Source organism: Onychomys torridus, chromosome 5, assembly GCF_903995425.1.
Source record: "Onychomys torridus chromosome 5, mOncTor1.1, whole genome shotgun sequence".
In the NCBI taxonomy this organism is placed as follows: Eukaryota; Metazoa; Chordata; class Mammalia; order Rodentia; family Cricetidae; genus Onychomys; species Onychomys torridus.
Window position 1 is genome coordinate 8,906,741 of NC_050447.1, and position 16,509 is coordinate 8,923,249.

The 16,509-nt window shown below is 40.4% G+C and overlaps 1 protein-coding gene across 6 annotated transcripts in view; it reads left to right on the forward strand.

The window, feature by feature from the left end:
• Inpp4b (inositol polyphosphate-4-phosphatase type II B) overlaps positions 1-16,509 on the forward strand; it is a 739,919-nt gene that overhangs the window by 485,784 nt on the left and 237,626 nt on the right. For 5 of the 6 annotated variants that reach the window (XM_036187401.1, XM_036187404.1, XM_036187399.1 and 2 more), the window contains 2 exons: positions 3,576-3,626; positions 13,401-13,480. In XM_036187401.1, the coding sequence (XP_036043294.1) occupies positions 3,576-3,626; positions 13,401-13,480 (131 nt within the window). The remainder of the gene's footprint in view (positions 1-3,575; positions 3,627-13,400; positions 13,481-16,509) is intronic. The other variant, XM_036187402.1, reaches the window with a different exon arrangement.

The following is a 16,509-nucleotide window of genomic DNA, read 5'->3' on the forward strand; positions in this document are numbered from 1 at the left end:
TTGAGCTTGAATGTGCTGTGTTCACCTATTGGTGTCATATTCTGGCAATTCCTTAAAGCTTTGAAAGTTAGTAAAGTATTCTTCAGGGAGTTGATGAGAGTCAGGATGACTCCCTACTTGCTAGCATATGGTTATCATATCAAAGTTAACTACCAATATTTATCATTTCAAAGTTAACATATGTGAACCTTGAACTTCTGTTGTTGACAGAGGGTAAAAAAGACAGGAAAGCAATTTGCTTTACATGAACTTAAGGGATAAGACAATGACATTCAGAGTGTGAGCATGCATTGGGTCACACACTTCAGCTGGTCCACCTTGATTGATTTGCTGTCATAAAACTCTAGACCAAAGCCATGAGGGCTTCAATTGTATAGTTGGGTAAACATCATTTTTTTGCTGTTGTTGTTCTGGAAAAATTCTGGGAGAAGCACATTGGAGACACTCAGGAGGAAAAAAAATGTTAATAATACTGAAAAAGGGAAAAATGAATTCCCAAGGAAGGCCATTAATTCTCAGGAGGCATGACATGGTGAGGAACCAGAACATTCCAGATACTTCACTAAGAGCTGTGGCTCCATATCTTCTTCCGCTGGAAGCCTAGAAGCCACATCCAATTTTGTTCAGAACTGTGTCATGAGTCGCACACTCCTGCTCTCTCCCACATTCTAGTTACTCTGTTCTCTCCCCTCTGTCTTCTGCCTGTTTCCTCTCATCTTTCCTCTTCCCTGCCTCATTTATTCCACTTCCTTAACTTCCTCTCACTCCTTACCTCCCCTCTCTATCCCAGGACAGCTCCAAGGGTTGACAAGGATACAGTACAGTGACCTTCACCAATCTCATAAACCAACACAAAGGCAGAAGGGCAGAGGCTCAGAGCTCTCAGGAGTTGGGGTGATTCAAATGCTTGTCCCCAAAGCCTTCTCCGGCTTTCTGTTGCCTGGGAGAAGTATATAAATAAAAAGGTTCCAATTATATAACATCATGGCCTTATACATTTTGGGGCCCAATCTACTTCTCCAAACTTATTAAAATCAAGTCTCTTCCTTGCAGGCTCCCTGAAGCATGCTCAAGAAGAAAGACTTTGCAAAGGCCTTTGGGCTTCAGCAGCTATGTGGTGCATACCTACCACCTTACACCTTTCCTGTTCCATGGCTGAGAACTCCTACCCATTTCTCAAGCCCTTGAGCATCCTGCTGGGCAGCCTCCCCTGATAGCCACAGGCCGAATCTTTAGTCTTCTGTCTAAACACTGGCAGCCAATGTGGACATTTCTAGTGTAGCACTTGCTCTACTGTATGTGGACCTTTTCTATTTGTCACAGCCACTAGACTGTGAACCCCCAAAGAGAAGTACAGGCCCCGATTCACAGGCAAACTACTGTTCTCCTCCATGCAGCAGTGGAGATGTGCAGTAGGACACATGGCATCAAAGGAAAGCTGTACCAGGACATCAACAGTATCAAATCCAACATTTTAACACTGTGCAAACCTGCACTTAACCGGCCACTATTCAAAACAAATATTAAGTTCATTTTTCTGTGTTTTCTTCTACTCTTCTTCTTTCTCCCTAACATATGTAAAAATACACATACACAGAATAGAGCAAACCAGTCCATGATACCTTTAATTTTTTATGCATGTGACTTGAGATAAAGAATCTTCCTTCTTCTATAGCTTATTCATATTTATGAGGAATCATAGAAAATCACATGAATATCAGAGTTTAATGGGCCATGTTGGAATTATTAATATTATTCTAACTTTGTCTCTCTGTATGCACATAATATTCCCTATTTTATCAACTATATTATCAGTCCTGCGCATGTTGAGCCTCACCACTTTCTGTCACTTTTCATTGTATTTCTCAATACAAGTATTTTCCTTTTGAGAGTGATTTTGGTAGTCAATAGTTTGAAAAAGAATGCAAATAGCATGTGTGTATATGTGTATGGGTTGCATACACACACACACACATACACACACACATACCTATGATATGTAGTCTTCATAGTCTGCTAACTTTGAAGAAAGGAACAAGGAACAAGGCTGTACTTAGGGACAATTGCTTAGTGTGTTTGTGTGTGTGTGTGTGTGTGTGTGTGTGTGTGCACGCTCCCTAACAGCTCAATATTTATATATTTTCCTCATCATTCTGAGGATAACTGACTGTTCTCAGATAATGAGACTTAATAGTGAACTTGGCCAAAGAACATCTGAGCAGCTACCAAGCTACCAAACTCTCAGCAAAGTAGCCTTCCCTCATGCACTCTGAGCTGAGCACCTGCTGTATATTGTGTTGTTCACACTCTGAGCATCCCTCCTGCTGTTGCTTTTGCCCACTGGTAAACACCTTGGTGGTATAATGACTGAGAAATTGTGCAAGTGATTGAACTGGATCTGTCATAAGAAATGATGAGCTTTAAGGCATGTTCTGCCCCAGCACATGAGTTTATTCAGACGTGGAGCCTGTGTTCAAGAGCCACAGGCCATAAAGGCTGGATGAAGCCTTTGACATACCAGGGCTATTGTAGCCACCTCTTCTTCTTGGGACCATTGGCCTGTTATACTTAGGCATGTCAGAACCTCAGTGACTCACAGGCTGTGCTTCTAAAGGGTTTTCTTAGAATGACCTCAAGAAACATTTTCCACGGCCGACCTCTCATCTGTTCCCCCACTCCCATGCCTGACGACTCTTGCTCTCCAGTTAAACAGGTCACAGTTTCATGTTGCCCTGCATCCATTCAACTGGACCATCCCATTTTATTTCAAAGGCTGCCATGCCTGTCTTCTTTGTTCTTGCTTTCTTTTCTCTTATGTGAGAAAGGAAATCTCTCTCTCCCACTTGGAACTTTTTATTGTCCTTAGGAGAACTAGGCTCAGTAGCTACATACTAGACTAAGAAAATCCAGGAGCAAGAATGAACACAAATAGTTTGAAAATACCCCCACAACTCTAGTGGAAAACAAAAGTAGGTAACCACCCCTCAGTAAAACGTGCATGTCTAATTACCCAAAGGGTTCATGTTCACTGGGAATATTCATGTGGCATGCTTCTCCTGGTGACTGGTGTTTAATCCTTTTATCATTGTGTGAGACTTACTTTTCAAATTAATTCAGATGTGACTGCCCTATCCTATGGCTCAGCGTTTCATAGGGAAGGAATCTCCTAGAAGGAGCTTGGGCATTGGCTCTCTTGTTCAGAGAACAGTTGTCTAGCATGCATGGAATTACTTTCGCTCTACCATTCTATCATTCCTTTGGGACAGTGAATGAAAGCTGGTTTTGGAGGAGATAAAAGGTGATTCACTGAAGTCCCAGATGTCTGCTTCTGACTAGGATGAGATGGGTGAGGGTCAAGGAGCTATGTCTTCTCCAAAAGCCAGGAAGCTTCAGGACTGTAAAAGGACAGCTTTATTGCCCTGCAGTAGACATTGAGGGCAGGTGTTTTCATTGATGATTAACTCACAAGTTTGAATTGACATCAGAAGAAGGGACCAGAAGCTCAGGACTGTGTGAAACTTCTGCCCAAGTTTTTATTCAGAAGTCACATAGGAAATGTTTATTTTTCTCCGTAGATTCGAACCAGTGTCCTTCCGGAGCACAAGGATCCCCCGCCAGAAGTTGGGGTAGGTGCTTCTTATAACTCCAAAGGTACACACATCATTTGTAAATTAACCCTTTGGATTTTCTCTGAGTTCCTGTCTGCCTGATAGCTGCCAAAAGCAATTAAGTTACCAGGGCGTGACTATCTGGGGAGTCAACTGTGTTTTGTTGCTGAGTTGAGTAGAATTCATCTCTTGTCTCTTGAAAATAATCCATTCTCAAAGGAGTTTTTTATTTAGTTTAGATGGGGAGAGATGAGCCTAGACACTGTCCTGCAGAACTGTACCTGTAAGCCAGCACTCCTGGACTCCTGGGGGTGGGGAAATCGCACGTGTGAGCTGCAGCATCACAGCACAGTGGTAGAGACAGGATGCTTCTTCCTGCTTCCTAGGATTCAAATCAAGCAGCAGGCTACCATGTCTGCTTAGTGCAGCATTGAGCACCCACTGAGGGTTGCCTGACCCAGCTGAAGAACTGCATCTGTAACCTGTGAAAGAGCAAGATACCAGTGTTTTCTGCTTAGACAAGGCCAGAGTTGGCCATGGCAGAATCTGAACAAACAGCCCCACAGCAGAATCCCCAAGGCCTCTACACTCAGGAGTAAAGTAGGTGACTGAGAGCTCATTTAGAAATCTTCCAGGAACCTGACAGCCTTCTTTCACTCTGGGAGAGGTGTGAGGGCCGAGGTGCTATTGACTTCTTCTCATCGAAAGTGGCCGCTTGCCATTGTACCAAGGGCATCTTTCGAAAGCACACTTGAAGTGCAAGTTGGCTGAGCAGAATGACAGTTCACGGAGCATCTGCTGGTACAGAGGAGAAGGGAGGCAGGCTGGGGCAATCTTCTCCCTTATTCCCCACCAGAGCTTCAGGCTTCTTCTCAGAGCAGGGAGGAAAGTCTTTCAGAAAGTAACACATCTCCACTGCAGGTTTTCTGCCTGTGCATGCTCCTATCACAGCTCTCGAGCACTGGTGTCGGTGGTTCTCAGACCACGCACACCATTTGTACTCTAGTTCACAAAGGACCCAGCAAGTTCCTCCCAGCCGAGGCCTTTGCTGACCCTGGTGCTCCTCTGCACTTGTTCTTGCCCCAGATCCACAATCACCATCCAGCCACTAACCACCGCCTCCTGCAAACCAGGCTCCAGGGGCATGCTCTCATCACACCTAGACCACCTTTGTAAAACCCAAGAATTCTAAAAAATTTTAACACAAAATATAACTAATACAGTGTTTTGTTAAAGAGTTTCATTTATTTATTGAGGTTCAAGGAATGAGGTGGTTTAATTTTCTGCTCTAATTCTCTATCCCCCAAGTTGCTCATTTTCAATTGTCCACTTGTTTTTGACTTAATAATATCTTGACTTAAATGTGTGAACTTTTATTTTTTATCAGTTTAGTAGTGACCCATTTTATTTATCTAAAATTTGAGTCTCTGATTTTATTTTATTTTATTTTTGCCCATCTTCCCACCCTTTTCCATGACAATCACATCTCTGTAACTCCAGCCATTGCAGAGAGTTTCACATGTTTGAGCTCTTTTTATTGCTCAGGCTGTCACATAGAGGGCTAGGGACAGAGACTGCTCTGCTTTTGCCAGGGTAAGCGTGTGGCCTTTTGTTCTGACACCTGTATGTCAACTCCTCAGTATGGCCAACAGAGAAATTCTAGTTGCCCTGTTCCAAGGGAACCTGTGTGTTTTCCCTACTCCTTACTTTCCTGCCAAGGAGTATGGGGCTCAGGCTCAGCTCTTCACTGTCCAACCCACTCCTACCCTGCACATTTCTCCCAAGATTCCTCCTACGCACATGGATGCCAGTGAGCCACCTTCTGTGTTACAAGCTTGACCCATGTAAAACTCCTGTGTCACATCTAATCCCCACAGGCATCTTCACTAGTGTGTCCTCTCTTGAGTTCAGCCACCTCTCTCCTGTGCCTTTATATGGGACCCAATGACATTCAGCATTAGATTACCCATGATTCCCAAAGAAGACCATCCTACATCCTTAAAGAAGGAAGATGGTTTTGATGCTCCAATCTTTTGTTTAGGATGATACCCAGCACCCAGGCAGTACACCTGAAACTCCAGCTTTCTTTATCATAACCCAACATTTTTGTTAATGGGATGTCTTGAGGGTGGATGACTGGCCAGTTCTGTGAAAACTTATTCCATCTCAGCACTTTATTCCCAGCACTGTGGGTCCTGGCTCCTAATGGGGGTTCCCTGAACGTGACATGGGGTGCATAGATACTGTGTCCCCTCCTTTGACAAGACACAGGTGCAATTCCTGGTCCCAAATAAAAGTCCTAGTTGAGATTCTGTGACATAACTGTTGAACCAGTCAGCCATTCAGAGTGCATAAATGGCAAACTGACATAAAAGGAATCTGTTAGTGGTTGTTTATTTTTTATTTATTCTTTTAATCTTGAGAAATGTTCCCAGTATCATAAGCACAGGAAAGGAATTTGAACACCAGACTGTCAATTTTATGCTTCTTTTCATAGGGTATTGTGCAATCTGACCCCAACATCAGATAATATATTGCTTGTCTTCCTATTTGGAAGAGTATGATGTTAAATTCAGGTCACCATGCTCCTCAGGTTTAGAAAATATAAACTGTCTGGGAATTCCTGCTTGGTATTCTGCCCTTTATGTATCATTGAGAAAAATTGAGTCCTTCCAGAAGCATCTAGAAATAGTTACTGCTTAAAAAACAGCAACAAAATAAAACTCTGCTAGTAATGGAAGTGTGGGTATTAGATTTCTGTAATATTTGCACACTCCTAGGCACTGTACTTATGACGAAAAAGACTTCTTGACTTGGTTCACTCTAGGTTTATAAGTAGAATCTTTATTAAAATAATCAAAGAGCATTCCTTTTTGGTCTATTAACTATTTTCTGTTGTTTTTAGAAAACAAATCACAGAGAGTCTAGGATTGACCATACTAACAAGGGAAAATTGAACATGTTTTGTGACATCAACACTCTAATAAATTGTTAAACATGATCACTAAATCAATCTCACACACAGAAAGAATTACCTTAAATAAGGATGAGTCAAAATAGGTTGAATTCTGACAGAGTATTCTGCAGAGTCAAGATTTAACACATGTTGAGCACCTGTGAAGGACCACTCTTTAATACATATCCCATCAATCTTCAGATATTTCCTTGAAGGCTATAAAGGGTTTGAGAGTTGAAGCTATTGGTCAAGAACATAGTGCTGATAGTGACTCTGTCCTTATGATGTACTAGGAACACTCATCCCAACACAAGCTGAAAGCTGTCACTGAGATTCCTACAATTGTGTTCCGTTTTTTTTTTTTTGTTGTTTTTTTTTTTTTCCTGAGCATACTTCAACAACATTTACTAGATGTATCCAAACCTTTCCCAGGGTTTAGTCAAATAGATGCCAGTTTGTGCCCTTAGACCTTCTGAATCGTATTTATAACAAATATGCAATTCTTTTGTAGATGACCCATCATAAAGTACTCTTTAGCTTTAGGGTTATTCATAAACTCCTAATAGTTAGCCTCCATTTTTTCTTTATGATGCTGTTATCAAAATTAACAGTTCTTATTATGGAGTGAGACACCATGCAACCAAATCCATTATGGTCAACAGTGAAGACAAATTCTCAGGCTATAAAATTTCTTATTCTATGATTATGTATGTGTACATATTATATAATTATAAACATATGTATGGCTTTATAAGAAAGGTCAAAGTATCTTTTACCAGCTTATTTAATCTGCAGTGTAGCAGTGTCTAGTCAAAATTAAATGAGTAACATATAAGATTTGCCACACATGTCATTTTTTATTTTTTTATTAGTTTTTATTTTTATGTCATTTAAAATTGTTCAGTAGCAATGAACAATTTTACATAATTTAAATAGACAAAATTAATTGTATTTTTATTTAGTTCAATATATGCAAAACAATATATTTTAAAATATGTTCAATAGAATACAAAGTTTAGTCCATGATTCTATTTGCCATGCTGAGTTTTCTAAACCCAGTGCACATTTAAAATTTTATTGATCCCTCTGCATGTGGTAGTCACATTTTAAGCTATTAAACTAGTACCTAATAAATTTGGGTAACACATCTCTATATAGTACTTGAAATATTTTGAGGAGAATAGTAGTATAAAGGACTATCGTCTAAGTGAAGGCTCTCAGAAGCCTTCATGATGGAGGTTTGCCGTCTTGTGGCATTGTGAGTGGTTCTATATCTCAGCCAGCATCCTTAATAGTGATCACAGGAACCACTATGGACATACAGCATGAGATCTCAAGTCTTGTGAGCTGTCTATCTACCACATGCTCCATGTCCCTGCAGAGTGCAGCAGGATAAGCTTTTGGCCCCACATTCCTCGTGTGGAGATTCCAGGAAGAGCCGTTGATGACCTCTTTTTCACCTGGCTATTACTCGCCAGTGAGTGAGTGAAATGGTATGCTGAAACGATCGTCTTCCCCAGGATGATACTTGGGAGTACTCTATTGTCATGAGCAGGCAAGGGCAGTCAGAGCTATGAACTGTGCAAACAAAGAGTCTATCAGGACAGGGAATTGCTTTGGAATCTAGGCACAGCCTACTGTGGATGAAAAGATGCTGGGTAGAGAGCAAGGACCAGGGTACTAACCTGGTCTAACATGGCTTCCTGAACCTCAGTTACTGTGGCTGTGTGCAGGACAGATTATTTTTACAGACTCTAGCAATTCCCTGTTTATAGGCAGTGCTTTAACAAGTTCTGACTCCTTGTAAATATTTCACATGTGCCAACACAAATGTGAGCAAATTGACATATGTAATATTTTCTCAACAGTAGTAACTGCATAGGACATCATAGCCTTTATATCTTCTATTTTTATTATATTTAGATTCCTTCTCATTAGATTTCACCTGAATCAAATTTTTACTATTGCATATAGATTTTTCTCTCTGTACTGCAGATGCCTTTCAACTAAATAATAATAAGCCTTCTTCTCCTCGTCTTCTCTCTCTCCCCCATCTTCCCCTCGTCTCTCTCTTGCTTCTTTTCTCTCTCCCCTTCCTCCTCTCCTTCTACCCACAGCCTCCCACTCTTCATCCCCTTCTTCCTCCTCACCATCTTTTCTTCCCCTCGTTCTTCAAATACTCGATCTTTTCCATTGGGTGGTCAAGAAACACTTCTAGGCAGCAGACCTGTGGGTGTGTCATCTCAGTCCCTGGGTCAGTGTCCATGATGCATGGTCAGCTCTCCTCACACAGCTACTAGTGTTCTATCTGGATTACTTTATGTTTGAAATGGTGCTCTATATCATTATTGTTTTACATTAACATTGTGTGCTGCTTGTCCCCTCTCTGTGACTGTTTAGATCTCAGAAAGAAGGCTGATTTTTTTCTCCTAATTTATTCTTTTTCAATGTGTCCAGTGTGTGTTCACATAGGTGGATAGTTTGTTTCTATCTGGGGGCTGGGGGTCAGGAGGATCCTATGTTGGCTTATAATGAGGTAAAAGGAACACAAATAATGACAACAGAAACATACAGGAATGTAAATGTATAGGCAATTCTCCTGTTTGGTGTTACACTGTAAAACAATAATATCCTGTTTTAAAAACGGAACCTCATGGAAGAGGGGCAGAGAGACTGTAAGAGCCAGAGGACCAGGGAGTCTGCTGTGTGACTACCTGTCTTAGAAATGTTCCAGAAGTAGACCTGAACAGTGACATAGATCAGCAGGCTTCCTATAGCGAAGGGGGACATCTCACAGACCCCACCCCTGCAGAGAGTTTACAGACAGCTGATGACTACTGAGAAAGGGAAAATTAGCCTTTTTCAAAGGTGAGTGCCCTGAGTGGAGAAACCATCGCAAAGTGGTCAGTCCTGAAACCATATGCACACAAACAACAAAAATAAACTCAGCACACACACATTGTATATACACATAAAACTATATTTATGAGTTTGTTTATATATTATATATAATACACAAATAAATAATAATAAATGCATGAATATATATGGCAATTGCTACTTGATGGCTAAAGAGACCACTATAATGTCATGGCATGCTAGGTTTGCTTTATTCTAGAATCACTCAGACCTACACAATTTCATACATAAGTTGAACAAAGTTAGGGACCTTGTGAAATTTATTGTTTACCTATATTCTCTTATGTGGTGTTACAGTGTTACAATAGAACATATATCTCTGTATCACTATGGTTTTACATTAGCATTGTGTGTTTCTCCTCTCCATGGGTATTCTTGTATGTTTATACGCATGTGCATGTAGATACATACATATATACATGCATACATACATGCATACAGACAACGATAAAGAAACATGAGCTATCAGTTTGAGAGTGGTACAGCATGGAAGGGCTTAGAGGAAAGGGATGTAGGGGTTCTGGGGGGAATGATGTAATTATATTTTAATGAGAATGTGAGTAAAAAAAGACAATTTAACAAAACTGGGCCTTCGGATAGTTAATTCCATCCAACGTCAAGTCCCTCGATAAGATTAGGTACTGAATAAAATAAACTTTTCTAACTAAGTAACTTCTAATCTCTTTGGCAGGCATGCTCTCAGGCCTTTACCAGCACTAATTTTTAATGTGTCTTATTTTGGAAGGCTCTGAGGTGTCGGATCAAGCCCGAGATCAAACCTGGGCTGGCAGTTCTAATGGGAGTGCTTGCCTCTAGGTCATCATCCATGACACATTGTGTATGCTCCCTGTAGGGTATAATGCATGCCACATGTCTCTCTGTTTCCAGCCCTGGGTTGTCTCTGAGCCTGATGAGCTGCAGGTCTGCTTCTAGAAGGTCTCCTGGTCCAGAAGACAGAGACAGTACTTGCTGTGGTCACCAACCTTGCTTGTAGCTGTGCCTTGTGATGTGCCCATAGCTCGTACCTAAAACTAACCATTCCTCCTGTTTCTAGTTGCAGAATTCAAGTCTGGGGCAATTGCTACCTTATGGCTAAAAAGGCTACCATGTTATTATGCATGTGTTCTTTTATCCTGCATTCCTCCAGACCTACACGATTTTCAAGGGTGCATCTAACAAGCTTAGAAAGTCAGGGGTTTCATGAAATTCACAAGCTATTGAGAGCTTTATTGGAAGGTCAATAACAAATAGAATGGGATATAGGAATTTAAGTTAAAACTCCTAATTATCAATGAAAGAGAAGGTGGACTGGATGGTTTTCTTTAAGTTTATAGTGAGGTCTAGTGAGATGGCTCGGTGGTTAAGAGCACCTGCTCCTCTTTCAGAGGACCTGGGTTTGATTTCCAGCATCCACTTGGCAGCTCACAACTGTAACTCCAACTTCACAGGAATCCAGCTTTCCAGGGAAGCCTGAATGCACATGAATACACCCATCCCCCAAACACACACACGTATTATTTTTTTTAAAGAGCAAGATGTAATTTACAAAGATTTAAACTGCAAATTGCTGGAATGGTGTTCTGCTATATTGTCTAGGTTATTGATCAAGATCTCATCTCAAAAATAAATGAGTGAGTCACTTACTCGAAAACTGGGCTCTATCAGTCTCTCATTCGTTGCCAGTAAACATTTTGTTCCTAAGTCTAGTGTGTATTCAGCAAAGTACAACAGAAAAGAATCATCCTTGCAGAACTTGAAATCTTAATTATTTCCAGGAGTTCAAGACAAGCCATTTTAAATATATTAGGTGGTGTTTAATACAAATGGAGGAAAAACAATGACTAGAGACCCACAGAGAGGAGAAGGGAGAGTGCCTTCTGTTGGTGTCTGCTCCAGAGGCTCTCTGAGAAGGGATTTTAAGTGCCTCAGTGGGCTTGGTGCATCCCTGGCCCTCTGCCTGTTGACCAGTCACTTGGATTCTGTATTCTGCTGATAAGCTCCTGGTGTCAGCTTCCAGCTTCCATTCACACTTATACCATTTCTCCTTACATCCTCTGGTTTGACCCAGTTTTTTCCATCTAACACTATGAGCTCAGATTTTTCCAGTCCTTGGTGACTGGGTGCATACCATAGCATTTTGAGCTTCAAGTTTTCTAATTGGGGCTAATATTAATGGAGTTGTGTACAATTTCAAAACCATGTTGTGTTTTCAGGTGCTTGTTTTTAAACCCTTTTGAGCCTGTTCCTCTAAGGTGGAGTTTTGAAAAGAGGTTCAAAAAAATTGACCTGGTGTAGCTGGAAGTTTTCTCCAGGTCCCACCATGCCCACATGGGACTCTCAAATTTCCATAAGGCCTAAAAGAGTTTAAAAAGAGATTCTAAACACACAGTAACAGAGCCCAAACCAGCTTTCTACTTCATCTCATGCCGGGTGAGATATAGAGACACCAAGGTACACAGATGCCTTGGTGTGTGGACTTGAGCTACAGTATGCGGGTTGACAGAGGCGTATGGGCTTGAATGCAGCATGGTTGATTCTGCCACTGTACACAGTGGCATCTCCAAGTGTGCGGCATGGTGCATGGTGGCTACAGACAAAAAAAAAGGGAAGAAAAGTTTCTTTGGCTGCAAACTGGGGCTTGAGAGATGGCTCAGCAGTTAACACTTGCTGCTCTTGAAAAGGTCCTGGTTTTGGTTCCCAACACCCATGTGGCAGGTCACAATTGTTTGTAGCTCTAATTCCAGTGAATCTTATTCCTCATCTTGGCTTCCTTGCTCACCCCAAAGCACAAAAAATACACAGGTAATATACACACACATTAATACAAAATTCTCACCAGATTTTTTTCTTACAGCAATAACTCCGTATACATATACAAATACACATACACATACACATAAACATACACATACATATACATATACACATACATACACACAAACTGTCCTTTTTGGTGTATGGAGTGATTTTCTATTTTCTTCTGAAAACATTCCACTGTCTCAGGCTCTTTACCCCAGCTTCTCATCAAGCATAGTCTGGCAGCAGAGCTGTGCCAGGGGAAGTTTGGAAGAAGTGCTGTTGGCCTTGTGTGGGCATCACATGCTGCCCATCAGCAGTGGCATAGGTGACTACATGGGCTTGACACTTTTATGTTCAGTCATTACCCTTGAGGAAGGCGAGGAGAAATTCCCTCTATGGTGTTTATGCTGTAACGTTGGCACATTCAAACCAGAAGTAACCAGGAACAGTCAAAAGACTACAACCCCGAGACCAGGAAAGAACAATTTACACTTTTATTCTTTGCATTGAGTTGAAAAGAGTAGATAGTTAATGTTTACTGATAAACATGAGGCCCAGTTGTGAGATGTTTAAAAATTAAATTGAGAAAATATAACAGAAGTACGATTTATTTGTGTGTTTGGGATGGAATTGTCCCAGGCTAGTAAAAACCAACAAAGGAAGCAAATGCTTCAAAATGCTTCTGTGATGGGGAGAAATATTGTCTTTCTATTTATAACTCATGCAGAGCCCCATGTAAAAATAGCTCCCAGAGGCAGATTTTCTCATTATCTTCAACAGAGTTGCTGTTGCCAGTGAGTTGAGGCACTCTAGTAAGTAGATGTCTTGGTGACTATTGAAAGTTTGGCATCTTCTTTGACCCTGGTTTTCTTGGGGGGAGGAAACTATAGTTAATGGGAAGTTCTGACTGCTGGCTTTTACTTCTTGTTATTTTCCATGGTGTCAATGTCTGTCTTTAACCAAGTTGATATTTCAGCATAGTATTTCTGTCAGTAAAATATTTTGGGGCTAATTGATTTAGTATTTTGTTCTTTTCAAAGCTAATTCTGGGTAATTGGTGTGAGAACAAAACATAGAGAATCGCAGGAGTTGATGAAAACATTCTCCCTCATTTTCAGAGGAGCTTCCTGGGCTGGGCCAGTTTTAAAGTTGGGGAACTGCTGAGGTCCAAGGAGCAACTGCTGTCGCTGAGCCTGAGGTGAGTCTCTTTGTTTGCAGAGTTAACAGCCAGGGTGTGGCTGCTGCACTGAAGGAGTCCCGTTCTAACAGGCAACTGCTCCCAGACAGAGTGCAGAAGGGCAACTCCTCAGAATCACTTCCAGAGGTGGAATTATTAGTGTGTGTTAGGAAACCATTTGTGCCAACAGTAAGGTGATAACAGTCTTTTCATAAAACAACTACAAACTATGATCATGCTATGAAATAACTTTCTCTAATAAAAATGCCACTGCATCAATGGGTAAGTTTTTATGCTTGAAATACATTCGGGTGCAAAGTGGTAGCTTTATAATAGGAAAAGGGAGCTGACTTTTTCCATGTTGTCACTACTGTATTAATCCTAAAACAATGAGACATTTAAGTGGATCAATGAGTCCTAGCTAATTCTGAGCATAATTTATTTTGATATCAGATGAACAGCTTTACAAAGAGGCATATTCATACTAGGAAGGATACAGAATGAGTATTTTTTTAAACTGGCAATAAGGTTGAAAATAGTTTATTATTTCTAGTGTATAACAAATTTTATGACATAATATATGTAAAGAATATATGCAGTTATACAACATGAATGCATACAAAATTGCATATACAGTTGTTCATCAATCTCATAAAGCTCTTGTTCTGATGAAGTTATTTTCAGGGTCTAATGCCCTTAATTTGTTGTACTTTCTCGTTCCAAAGAATCACTTGGAGCCACAATTTATTTCATTAAATTTAAGCAATTAGTTTTCATCCAATGTATTTCCTTAAGTATTCTGTGTCTCTTGGTGGAATCTGTATTCATGTGTTTTTCCTACTTAATTTCCCTGATCTTCATGTGTATGCATTTTCATCGAAACTATTATGTTGTATTATACAATTATACCAATAAATACTCTGTAGGTAGCAGAATGCGAGTTCTCAAAGGCAACCCTAATCTTTGTAGCTTCTGTCAGAGAGTTTCTGTAAACATGGTATGGGAGTATATTTTATCTGGGAAGACATAAAACTCTTTCTGGGGTTGTAATGTTTTCCTCAGTAAATTTTCTGTGGTTTTTGCTTTGGATTATGGATAGGCCAGCTACAAAGACTAGTTGTCACTCTTGAATATATCAGCCTACCGTGGTGTTTGAAGTTGAGACTAACCCCTATGACCCTGGATCAGTGGCTGAAGATACCAAACATTGAACTCACTTAAAATTATCGGCCTGCGAGCATGCTTATTTATTTATTTCTCTTTTTAAAGATAGGATCTTGCCTGCTCTGGCCTTGAACTTTCAATTTGCCTGCCTCAGCCTTTCTAACAGGGATTGCAGATTGGGTAGTACTATGCCTGGCATGCCCACGTGCTTTCTAGTGCAATTAACGAACATTTTATTCTTCATCTTATTGACTCTCTTTCATTTGCACCTGCAACATGCTGTACACTAATGCAACATTTAGGGGCTGAAACAGAAACCAGGTTTGTATTTTGAAGACAGGCTTTAACTGTATAGCCTTGGCTGGCCCAAGGAACTTGTTCTTTGTAGACCAGGTGGCCCTCAGACTTGCCTGGATCCTCCTGCTTTCTTTCTTAAAGGATAGAATTAAGAACTCTTGAGTGAGATAAAAATTAGTGAACACACAGACTGCCTTAGAAAGCGTGTAAGGAGGGTCCAGTTTAAAATACTGAGGAGAAAAAACAGCAGCATAAAATCTTTAGAATTACATGAAATAGAAATAAGTTTCCTACTTTGATCTAAATGTCTCTAATTCATAGTCATTTGATTTTGATTGTATGAAAAATATTAACTGCAACAAATCATAGTATTCTTTCCCTTGATCCAGACAGATTATAAGCTTACCTTAGCCTGTGCATTTCCAGCACATGACCTATAATTGGTTTGGTTTGGTTTTTGATGTAATTTATCTGCTTCTGAGGGACTGTCTGTGGGGTTCTGCACTGGAATACAGTAGGTCAGGGTTAAGGAACACTTGCATTTTCCTTGGCTTTTCATCTTCATGTGGTTATCCATGACTGTTATCCTTTCTACGCTCCAGCTGTTGCTTTTAGACCATAGAATGAACACATCCACTGAAATGAGGGCACATTGGTAGACATCCCTCAGGCACTGGTGTTTTTATGGCCCATTTGTTTCACGTTCCCCAAACCTGAAGGCTCAGACTGTGGGTTCTGGCCATTCAGGAGCTAACAGGAAACTCAATTCCAATCCTCATCTAGCCCCCTAGAAGAGGAGCCTGTGTTCAGTGTAGCTCCTCTCACATACTTGGAACTGGACATCAAGTGCATTGGATTTTTTTTTTCTTAAAGAAAACTTAAAGGAGAAAGAAACACACATATAATTTGTAGATTTAGACTCAAATTTCAGGTGTGTATCTTTTAAAATTGTAGGATAACATTTGTTTACATATATTTGGAGAAAGGCCTCCAATATATAACTTAGTTCCTACCCACATGTCACCAGTTCTGAGTATTCCAGCTTCCCAAATGGACTTGGGTGTCCTTATTTAGTATTGGCCTCTATAATTTTTTTGTTAAATTGACTTGGTTTTGTTGGTTTATATGTGCGCCCTCCCCCACTTCTCTCATATGTTAATTCTGTTTTCTTTGGGATTGCGCAGTTTGCTGCTGTGCTCTCCTGACTTCTGGACTATCATGTGATTGATTATAATTTTGATTGTGGCAGATATTGAGTAATCTAACATTAGTAACTAAAGTTATGAGAAAACACACCACCAATAGCATATTGTGTGCTCTGTTCTGAGATTCTATTGGAGGTAGCTCCTTTGATCTTTGTCAAACTAACCAACAATGTTATTTAACCCATCCCATAAATCAAGCAGCAGTAGAAAGAATTTAGCATGTTTTCCAAGATTATCATGTTTTTAATAAGAAAGAATTGATCTAAACTTACACTTTTCTGACTGGAGAGTTGTTCATTTCAACAATTCCACAAGAGACAGCTGGCATCCAGAATGAAATGTCACCTGCCATGTATGCTAGGTGGCTGAGGGATACAGGGCCAT